The sequence below is a fragment of the Impatiens glandulifera genome, chromosome 2 (genome assembly GCF_907164915.1).
Source record: "Impatiens glandulifera chromosome 2, dImpGla2.1, whole genome shotgun sequence".
Lineage (NCBI taxonomy): Eukaryota > Viridiplantae > Streptophyta > Magnoliopsida > Ericales > Balsaminaceae > Impatiens > Impatiens glandulifera.
This window is the reverse complement of record NC_061863.1, coordinates 66,354,646-66,365,819: the sequence shown is the minus strand read 5'-3', so window position 1 is coordinate 66,365,819 and position 11,174 is coordinate 66,354,646. Positions and strand designations below refer to the sequence as shown.

The 11,174-nt window shown below is 30.3% G+C and overlaps 2 protein-coding genes across 2 annotated transcripts; both read left to right on the top strand.

The window, feature by feature from the left end:
- The first annotated feature begins 579 nt into the window (after nt 1-579).
- Nucleotides 580-3,677, top strand: LOC124924829 (stomatal closure-related actin-binding protein 3-like). The gene is made up of 10 exons (XM_047464819.1): nt 580-857; nt 1,256-1,711; nt 1,796-2,029; nt 2,113-2,181; nt 2,248-2,331; nt 2,408-2,705; nt 2,786-2,844; nt 2,930-3,067; nt 3,145-3,300; nt 3,377-3,677. The coding sequence occupies exons 2-10, from the start codon at nt 1,292-1,294 to the stop codon at nt 3,413-3,415; spliced, it is 1,497 nt and encodes a 498-aa protein (XP_047320775.1). The 5' UTR covers nt 580-857; nt 1,256-1,291; the 3' UTR covers nt 3,416-3,677.
- Nucleotides 3,678-6,823: 3,146 nt separating this feature from the next.
- Nucleotides 6,824-8,892, top strand: LOC124926781 (G2/mitotic-specific cyclin S13-7-like). The gene is made up of 5 exons (XM_047467076.1): nt 6,824-6,967; nt 7,072-7,210; nt 7,288-7,351; nt 7,433-7,843; nt 7,959-8,892. Exons 1-5 carry the CDS (start codon nt 6,931-6,933, stop codon nt 8,703-8,705), a joined length of 1,398 nt encoding a protein of 465 aa, XP_047323032.1. The 5' UTR covers nt 6,824-6,930; the 3' UTR covers nt 8,706-8,892.
- The last annotated feature ends 2,282 nt before the right edge of the window (nt 8,893-11,174 follow it).

The window sequence follows — 11,174 nt, the reverse complement described above, 5'->3', positions numbered from 1 at the left end:
AATTAATGATTTGAATATCTAATATATGAAAAATGAGTCAAATAATATTTAATTTTATTTGAGTTATTAAAATAACTCAAACTAAACTAAGAACTTAGTATTCTCCTACTAATAAAAATACGTTAAAATTATAGCTTAGATTATAACTAAATTATAATAAAAAAAAGATAATTTATAAATTTTCAAATTATTGATTGTGGTTACAATCATAAGTTTTCTAAAATATATTCATAATTTATAAACTCTTATGATAGTTTGTACAATAAGTTAAAACAAATATGCTATCAAATAGAAATGATCTATTTTCACAAATAAAATAATTTAAAAAATAAATAAATCAGAGGAATTAACTTAAGGTGTATAAATAGAGACAGAAATTTGGTATCGTTAATATGGTAATACAATGGGGTGAACTTGAAAATTAAAATTCTTATTATCAAATTCCCAAGCATATAAAAAAATAGTTACGGTAAAAATTAGTTACAGTGGTTAAAGAAAGAGGGTAATTTAGATGATAGATGCCTTAGCAATCAGCATCAAAGCTGTCAGCTTTTTGGTCTAGAGAGAGAGAGAGGAGAGAGAGAGAGAGAGAGAGGAGAGAGAGCGTCGTTATCATCTCTCTTTTCCTTTTCAGTTATTTCAGTCCACTTTTATTAAACAAATTAGCAGGAAGCGGATTGATTCTCTCTTCGATCCATCACTTGGAATCCAAAGACGACGATGATGATGATGATGAAATCGTAATTAGATATTCTTCTCTTTGGATCCTCTACCTCAGATGCGACTGCTGCTCTCACGCATTCTTCGCTTCAGTATCACTCTTTCAACTTCATCTTCATCCGTTTTCTACCGCAACTGTAAGTTATATTTCATACTGTTTGATTATCATCCGTTTCAACTTTAATTTATGTTGTATGTGTATCAATGTATGTATGTATTTTCAACTTAAATCGTATCCTGCTGCTGGATTGTAGCAACATTCATTCTATAGTTTTGATAATTTCACAAGCTAATCTAATTCGGATCATGTTTTTGATTTAATTGCATTTGTTTGATCTTTCTGCATGCGTTGTGCTTTTTTGATCGAGAAAATAACGAAATTCAATTGAGTCGTCGTTGTCGTCATTTATCCTCCTTTACAGTTGTAAATTTCCATTAATTTATTTCAGGCGCTTTTGTTCTTTCCAATGTCATTATTATTCCTTTGTTGCGTCTTCTTGACTTGTGTTTTCCTTATTCCTCTACTAATTATCAGAAAATATCATTAGCATTCGGATTCGAATTCGGACTAATGACTAATAAGGTGAGTCCGTCATTTGAAGATCCAATGCCAGCAACAGCAATTGTGTCATCCGTCTCTGCCGATGCCAGTTTTGTTTCTGATCAATTTCCAAACTACAAAATAGGACCTGATAACCAGATCCTAGATGTAGAAAAGGTGGATCATTACGGTCCTTCACTTAAAGAAGTTGTCGAAAAAGAAACTTCACAACTGGTAGAACAGCACAAGCGTCTCTCAGTTCGCGATCTCGCCACTAAATTCGATAAGAACTTAGCATCTGCTGCCAAGTTATCAGACGAGGCTAGAATTAGAGTGTCTGCTTCTTTGGATGGTCACGTCCTTCTGAAAAAACTGCGTGATGCATTGGAATTCCTCAAGGGACGATTGGCTGGACGAAACAAAGAAGATGTTGAGATTGCTATTTCAATGGTTAGTTTTCAATACCCTTTTGCTCATTTAGATAGATTGGAGAGACTAATTGATCAACTGCTACTCTGAAACATTTTATAATAGGTGGAGACTTTAGCTGTCAAGTTGACTCAGAAAGAAGGAGAATTAATTCAGGAGAAATTTGAAGTGAAGAAGCTAGCCAACTTTCTTAAACAGACTTCAGAAGATGCGAAGAAATTGGTCAGTCAAGAGAGATCATTTGCATGTGCAGAAATCGAAAGCGCAAGAGCAGTGGTGCAAAGAATCGGAGAAGCTCTCGACGAAGAAGAAAGAAATTCCAAGACTTCAGGAAAACAGGTTCCTTAATCCTTCCCTTTCTTAATAATCACATGTTCATTAATTATCAAACTTATTAACTTGATTACATTAATTGTGACCAGGAGGTTGAGGGATTACTAGAAGAGGTTCAACAAGCTAGAAGGATTAGACTGTTGCATCAGCCGAGCAAGGTATACTTTAATTTAATTTGCTCTTAATTTCTAAGAACAATGAACTTAATGGAACATGTTTTGCAGGTGTTGGATATGGAACACGAACTTCGAGAGCTGCGACTTCAGATCCAAGAGAAATCCACGATTTCGATTAAACTTCAGAATCAAGTATGTTGTTTTCTAATCAAATAATGCATATCTTAAATTTGTATTTTAAAACCTTTTAAATGATTTATTTTTTCAGCTGGAGTTTAGAAAAAGGGCTGAAGAAAACCAGTTCTGTATATACGAATTAAATGGTTTAGAAAGTGTAGGTTCATTGCTACGAATTGAACCGTGCTCTGATGAAGCTGAAGAGCCGTCAAGATGTTCAATCCAGTGGTATCGCCTGCCGACTGAAGGTAGCAGAAGGGAAATTATTTCGGGTGCGACGAAAACAGTTTATGCTCCTGAGCCTTTTGATGTGGGAAGATTTCTTGAAGTTGATATAATCTCAAATGGACAGAAGTTTTATGTAACAACTGTTGGAGCCATTTCTCCAGGTTCAAACAAAAAACGAAACCTTAATCTCTTGTCAATTGTCATTCCCTCTGAGTTTACTTATTTATTTTGTTTCCTGCAGCTCCAGAACTGGACAATCATGTGGAGATTCTTTTACGAAAATCTAATACAGAATTCAATGTATGTATAATATAATGTATGTCATTGTGTTATTCATTTATTTTTATGGTTTCTAATAATAATAATTTGTGCACTACTACTACAGGTTGGTATTTCCCAGATGAACGGACGAAACTATTCTTCAAAATCTGTGCATTTGTTTCAAGTAGGGAAGACTAGGATGAAGCTTTCTAGAGGCTGGATTACAAAGGCGAGGGAATCATATTCGCCGTCGATGATGCAGGTTAATTAATATTCCAGTCATGAATTATTAACATTAGAAATTAGAACTGATGTTTATGGTATGAATATTGGTTGCAGCTATTATGTGGGTATAGGGGCGGTGGTAATTCAGCAGCGAAATCGATATTTTGGCAACCGAGGAAGGGACAATCGTTCATATTAGTGTTTGAATCAGAACGAGATAGAAATGCCGCCATTATTCTGGCCAGGAGATATGCTCTCGACAGCAGCAACGTGAGTAGATTTAAATTTTGATCGGCTGTTTGTTTCCATTTTTTGTTGTAAATATTATTATTGGTGTTTGAATCAGGTTATGCTTGTTGGACCCGAGGATCAAGCCTTCATATAAATAAACAAACTGGAGAAGTGATTTCAATCTTCTTCTTAACCTATTTTTGTGTGTGTGAGTTTTGGTTTTATGTGTTTGATTTCTGGAAGAATGCCATTGCCTTTTAGATTCCTGGCTTCTTCTTTTTTTTTTTCTTTTTTTTTTGAACTATTGTTTAGTTATTTCAGTTGATCTAATTTTCACTTGTAAGAGGTTTGTTCATGTGATCTTGTTACATCTAATATGGTTATTTATGGAAACTGATTTTTTTATCATCTCACCATTCTGTCTGTTTTGTTTAAATAAACCATGTATGATCAGCCCACAATTTATCTCAAATAAATGGTTTAGTTTACTTAAAATTAAAATTGTTAAAAGTTAATTTCAAACAACATTAGTTATATATTATTATTATATATATATAATTAAGACATGTAATGTTTTTTTCCTCATTTTTATATTTTTATATAATAGACCTTTTTAAAATATATATATATATATAATTAAGAAATTTTATATATGAATTATTTAATATATGTATATATAATTAAGTATAAAATTAATTAAAATCAACAATAAGTAAATAATATTATAAAAAGGTTATATTTATCAAATTAATTACATTAATTTATTTATTTAAATAAGTATTAAATCACAAAAATAATAATCGAATTCAATATTTGGTTTGAACCGAATATTTGAGTGAGTTCGAATAAACCGAATTTGAATTTCATTTTTTGGTTTTCAAATAAAATTTTAAACTAATTTGAATTTAAATATAATTTTCGAAATTGTTTTTTAGTTCAGGTTTCAACTCGAAAACTAAACCGAAAACCGAATTAATTTTTATTATTTATTTTATTATATATTTAATTACATATTATATAATTTATTATATATAATTAAATAATTATATATTTTATTATATATTAAACTAGGCTCAATCGCTAACTTTTCTTAATTTCTAAGACTTTTAGTCCCTAAAATTTGTTGGTAGCAAAGATAAAAAAAAGTGTGAGTACAATTATTGTAATAAATAGTACAATTTTTGTAGGTGTATTTAATATTTTGTCTAAATCGAATATTCGATCGAATTTGAATAAACTGAATTCGAAATTCGTTATGTTTTCGAAATGACTTAAAAAAATATTTGAAGAATCCAAACCAAAGAACTCGAATAACTCAAAAAACGAACCAATGAACACCCTTATATGTGATCTACAATTGAGCTACGCGTCTCCACAAAATAGTATAAAATCTTAAAATCAAAGTTATATATAAACTTTTAAAATCTTCTATTGTAAATTTAGAATTGTAAAAATTTGATTGATTTAAGAGTTTACAAAAATAAAAATAAACTTATTATCAATAATTGTAAGACATGTTCTTATATAAAAATAAACTTGTTATCAATAATTGTAAGACATGTTGTTAACCGATCTTTGTTTAACATGCTCGAACTCAAGAACTTAGAGTTATCATTCATCTATTTTTGTCACTAGACTAAAAGGGGATTGTGTTTTTGTTTTTACTTATTATTAGTATTTGGGTGTTAGAATGGTTTATTATTTTTTTTTTTTTGACAAACTTAGACCATCTCCAACCATAAACCCAAAACCCTTTTTTCCATCCAAACGATACCAATACTCAAACTCAAAATGGATTTTCCCCATTTTCTCTTTTCTGTATATGCGTTTGCATTGTTCATGAAACTCAAAATTTTATTTATTTTTTAAATTTGGCCCCTAGACTTAATCTATGTTCATTTTATACATTAAACTTAATTATATAATTTATTATTTTAATTTATCTATATAAGTTAATTCATTTATATAATATTTTTATATAACATAAATTTATAATAATGTTTTAAAAAAATTATAATAATGTTCAAAAATTATAATATAACCTTTAAAAATTTATCTCCTTTTTATTTGTAAGAATAACTTTTAATTTAGTTTGTGCATTGTAATTTTTAATGAATTTTTATAATTAATTTATATTCAAATTTAAAATAATGAGGTAATATTAAAATATTATGGTGTAATTTATAATATTGTAAAATATATAAGGTGATATTAAAAGTTATAAAAGTTAATGTAAGGAAGAATATTATAAGAATATTCTTTTGGGTTTAAAATGAGTTTTTCGATTAGAGTAGAATTACTATGAGTTTGAAAATGGTTTTTTCGGTTGGAGATAGTCTTAACGTGATCATGCAATGTGTACATAGTATTACCCTCTTGTTGGGATCCATCCCTTTAACAATATTTTCTTTTAACACTTTTTAAAATGTATGAAAATATATATTGTTTTAACAATTAAAATAATTTAACTTAGTTGGTTATCTTCTTTATAAAATTAATGATTCCTTATAAAAATGATATAAATGTAAGTTGAATCTTTAAGATTAACATATTTATTTTTATTTTTATTTTTGTTAACATTATTCTAGGTATGTATATTGAATCAAAATTTTGAAAAGATTATCACCAAATTAAAAAAATTCCATTTTTTTTAAGAAAGCATAGAAAATATCACCATTGTGAATAAGAAATAAATTGTGTGTATTTGTATGAAATTCTATATCCATTACCGAAAGATTCAGAGCTAAAGCTTGTCAAAATTATGTGTATTTGGATGAAATAATTTTATGACTTTTTAATTAATTAAAATTAATTGTCTCTAATCACTTTCATTTTATTTGCTCATTTTACTTAATAAAATCAATACACATAGCTAATGTTTTAAAAAGTAACAAATCTTTTATAATAAAGTAATAGTGGTGGAAGGATAATTAACACACTACCCATTAAAATAATATTTTACAAAGTGACATCCACATATATTTCATTTACAAATCATAATAAATATAGATAATTTTGAATCACGATCCATAATAAATTGACCAAATATATTTGTTGTAAATAATTCATTCTTGCAATAGAAAAAGGAAATTAATTAATTTGATTTTCCAAAACCATAATTTTTATTATATCTTTGACTTGAAAGTAATTGTTTATATGAATATATTATTTTCTTCATAGTATACTCCATTAAATAATATTCAAAAGTGAGATGTACATATAAGGGATAAAATTTGGAATCGATAAAGATAATTAATTTTTTAACAAAAATAATTATTATGATAAATCATATTATTAAGCAATGAACGAATGACGCGTATATCGGGTGACTTGTCTGTCATCGTTACAAGCTAACGGTAACATTGTATTCCGTCAGATTAACGGCAACTTTTTATATCCCGAGGCTAATGGCAACTTTTGTATATCCACAGGTTAACGGTAACTTTTGAATAGTCTTCTCAACGGCTAGTATATGACAGGCTTTCATTAAATTACATATATCTTAAATCTGACTGGCTGTAAGATTATCTCCAAGAATATGACCGTTGAAAGACGTCTCTTCAAAGTTTAAAAAAGGGTCTCTTCCTTCTGTTCATACATCGTGTTTTCATTTGAGCTTTGTTAGAGAGAGTGTGTGTGTGAGAGAGAGAGAGAGAGTAAGTAAGATTAATGGCTTCAAGAGTTGTTGTTCAACAGCAAACCAGAGGCATAAATCCATCTATTCTTTCATACTTCATCGATTTCATTTCATTCTTTCTTGAAAGTGTATGTTTTTCAGATCTGAAATGTATTATCATTTAATCCCTGTAGGAGGAGAAGCAGCTCCGGTCCCGGTAAAGACCAAGAACATGGCGGCCGATGCAAAGAACCGCCGTGCCTTGGGTGACATTGGAAACGTCGCGACCGTTCGAGGAATCGATCCAAAGAAAATCACTCGCCCTGTTACAAGGTCTGTTCTTTTCTTTTATTTTCTTTATCTTACCTTCAAATCAAAAGGGGGTTGATTCGATTTCTTTATCAATCCAGGAGTTTTGGTGCCCAATTACTTGCCAATGCTCAAGCTGCTCAAGTCGCAGCCGCTGGAAACAAGGTATTTCCCTTCAAGATCCCCTTTTCTTTAATGTCTATTATCGATCCGTCTTTTGATTCTTTATGGGTTTCCAAAATATAGAAAGTAACGGCAGTCGCCGATGGGAGAGTGGCGGCCAAACCTGCGCCAGCGGCCAAACAGGCACCGGGGCTAAAGCCTAAGGCTTTACCCGTGCCTCCTAATCCTGCCCAGAAGAAAGCAATAGCAAAGCCGAAAGTGCAAGCCGTGGTTGAGATCATCCCCGATAATGTAGAAGAAAAGGCCAAGAAAGTGAAACCGCCGGTGCCGGCGAAGAAAGAAGGGTCGTCATCAAGAAGGAAGACCAAGACCGTCCAAACTCTGACCTCGCTTCTCTCCGCTAGAAGCAAAACTGCTTGTGGTATGAATGACAAGAAAAAGGAGATCATCGACGTGGACGCCGGAGATATCCAAAACGAGTTGGCCGTGGTTGAATACATCGAGGACATTTACAAGTTCTACAAGTTGGTTGAGGTATGTCGTAAAAAATCAATAATTTTGTTCGATTCTTGATCTGGTATGTCGGAAAAAAATCAATAATTTTGTTCGATTCTTGATCTGATTTCTTTCTTCTTAATTCTTGAAACAGAACGAAAGCAGGGCACACGATTACATCGATTCACAGCCGGAGATCAATGAGAAGATGAGAGCCATTCTGATTGACTGGCTTATTGAAGTTCACCATAAATTCGAACTAACAATGGAAACTCTATACCTGACAATCAACATAGTCGATCGTTACCTAGCTTCAAAGTTGACACAGAGGAAGGAATTGCAGCTGGTTGGAGTGGGTGCAATGCTAATGGCGTCCAAGTATGAAGAAATATGGGCACCAGAAGTGAATGATTTGGTCTGCATCTCAGATAGAGCATACAGCCATCAGCAAATTCTGATAATGGAGAAGAGGATTCTCGAACAGCTGGAATGGAACCTAACGGTGCCCACACCTTTCATGTTTCTGGTAAGGTTCATCAAGGCTTCGTCCTCTTCTTCTTCTGGACCGGTGCCTGATAAGGATATGGAGAATATGAGTTACTTTCTTGCTGAGATGGGAATGGTGAATTACACAGGTGTGATTCATTGTCCTTCAATGATTGCCGCCTCGGCAGTCTTTGTTGCCCGTTGTACTCTGGGTAAGAAACCTTACTGGAATGAGACGCTGAAGTTGCATACAGGGTATAGTTCAGAGCTTCAATTGATGGATTGTGCTAAATTGCTTGTGAAATTTCATTCCATGGCTGCTGAGAATAAGCTCAAGTCTTGTTTTAAAAAGTATTCCAGCACCAATAAGGGTGTCGTGGCTCTCATTCCACCGGCTAAGTTTCTGCTTGGATGATTTGATGATAGTGGTGGTGGTGATGGGTTTTTTCTAGTACTTAAGAGTGACATTTGATGATTCCTGATTATCATCAATTCATATTATATTCTAAATGATCTGAACAACAACAAACTTAAGAAAGTTTCAATCTTTTCATTATCAATGAAATGAATATTATCTTCTTAATATTTGCTTGTTTTTGTGCCAAATAGAGTTAATTGCTTGATTATTTTTGTGATTGAATCATCTTTTTGTGTTTTCAATCACAAGATAGATATAGAGAGTCTTTTGATTCGACCTCCATTATATATTACTTTTTTGATGATTTGATGATGGTATGGTGGTGGGTTTTTTTCTAGTACTAAGTAACATTTGATGATTCCTAATGATCATCAATTCAGATTATATGAACAACAAACCTATGAAAGTTTCAATCTTTTCATTATCAATGAAATCATATCTTCTTAAATAGCTTGTTTTTGTGCTAAATAGAGTTATCTTTTCAAAGATTTGTTCTTAATTGCTTGTTTGTTTTTGTGATTGAATCATCTTTTTCAATCACAAGATAGATATAAAGATTCTTTTGATGATTCCTGATGGATGATCAATTCATACATATTATATGAATAACAAACCTAAGAAAGTTTCAATCTTCATTATCAATGAAATCATATCTTCTTAATTGTTTGTTTTTGTGCTAAATAGAATTATCTTTTCAAGGATTTGTTCTTAATTGCTTGTTTGTTCATCTTTTTCAATCACAAGTTTCATTCAATGAAATCATATCTTCTTAATTGTTTGTTTTTGTGCTAAACAGAATTATCTTTTCAAGGATTTGTTCTTAATTGCTTGTTTGTTTTTGTGATTGAATCATTTTTTTTTCAATCACAAGATAGATATTGAGATTTCTTTTGACGATTCCTGATGATCAATTCTTGTTATATGAACAACAAACCTAAGAAAGTTTCAATCTTTTCATTATCATTGAAATCATATCTTCTTAATTGTTTGTTTTTGTGTTAAGTAGAATTATCTTTTCAAGGATTTGTTCTTAATTGCTTGTATGTTTTTGTGATTGAATCATCTTTTTCAATCACAAGTTTCAATCTTTTCATTATCAATGAAATCATATCTATATAATAATAAGCTTGTTTTTGTTCAAAAAAGAGTTATCTTTTCAAGGATTTGTTCTTAATTTTCTTGTTTTGTTTTTGTGATTGAATCATCTTTTTCAATCACAAAATAGATTTAGAGATTCTTTTGATGATTCCTATGATCAATCAATTCATATTATATGAACAACAAACCTAAGAAAGTTTCAATCTTTTCATTATCAATGAAATAATATCTTCTTAATTGCTTGTTTTTGTGCTAAATAGAGTTATCTTTTCAAAGATTTGTTCTTAATTGCTTGTTTGTTTTTGTGATTGAATCATCTTTTTCAATCACAAGATAGATATCTAAGATTCTTTTGATGATTCCTGATGATCAATTCATATTATTTGAATAATAAACCTAAGAAAGTTTCAATCTTTTCATTATCAATTAAATCATATCCTCTTAATAGCTTGTTTTTGTCTAAATAGATATCTTTTCAAGGATTTGTTCTGAATTGCTTGTTTGTTTTTGTGATTGAATCATCTTTTTCAATCACAAGATAGTCTTTTGATGATTCCTGATGATATTCATATTATATGAACAACAAACCTAAGAAAGTTTCAATCTTTTCATTATCAATGAAATCATATCTTCTAAATTGCTTGTTTTTGTGCTAAATAGAGTTATATTTTCAAGGATGTGTTCTTAATTGCTTGTTAAACAAACCTAAGAAAGTTTCAATCTTTTCATTATCAATGAAATCATATCTTCTTAATTGCTTGTTTTTGTGCTAAATAGAGTTATCTTTTCAAGGATTTGTTCTTAATTGCTTGTTTGTTTTTGTGATTGAATCATCTTTTTCAATCACAAGATAGATTTGACCTCCATTATATATTATTTTTTTCTAAGTGTTAGTGGGACTTAACATGGAATAATATAACTTCAATGCTATCAATTAAATCAATCAATTATCTAAAAAGTAAGTTAAATAGGTGAAATCGATAAATAGATAAGAACATAGAATAAATATTTACCTTTTATATCTCTTCTTCTCATTCTTCGTTCCTTCATAATGAGAGAAAAAAGATTGAGACGGCTTGTCAAAAAGAGGTGAAAAAGATACTAATTGAAGATTTATGGAGAAAGAAAGGAGGGTGTTATAGATTAGGGTTTTATAATAGATTTCAGATATAATTTTTTATTGTTGAAAAATAATGAAAATAATGATTCAATCTAATTGGTTGAAAAAATAAAATAAATTATCTCTCTTACATTTTTCTTTTTACTTCAATAATGTGATGTCATTCATTCATCTAATTTCCTCGTCCTGTCAATTATTTACTCCCAATTTTTCTCCTCCTGTTGCTCCACATTTTTTGTAATGTATAT

Excerpts from the sequence above, each read along its gene's own strand:
- LOC124924829 (XM_047464819.1), top strand. The coding sequence starts at position 1,292 with ATGACTAATAAGGTGAGTCCGTCATTTGAAGATCCAATGCCAGCAACA. Across the intron at positions 2,706-2,785 it reads TGTTGGAGCCATTTCTCCAG|CTCCAGAACTGGACAATCAT; the intron begins GTTCAAACAAAA and ends TGTTTCCTGCAG. Across the intron at positions 3,068-3,144 it reads ATTCGCCGTCGATGATGCAG|CTATTATGTGGGTATAGGGG; the intron begins GTTAATTAATAT and ends TATTGGTTGCAG.
- LOC124926781 (XM_047467076.1), top strand. The coding sequence starts at position 6,931 with ATGGCTTCAAGAGTTGTTGTTCAACAGCAAACCAGAG. Across the intron at positions 7,211-7,287 it reads ATCACTCGCCCTGTTACAAG|GAGTTTTGGTGCCCAATTAC; the intron begins GTCTGTTCTTTT and ends TTATCAATCCAG. Across the intron at positions 7,352-7,432 it reads TCGCAGCCGCTGGAAACAAG|AAAGTAACGGCAGTCGCCGA; the intron begins GTATTTCCCTTC and ends TCCAAAATATAG.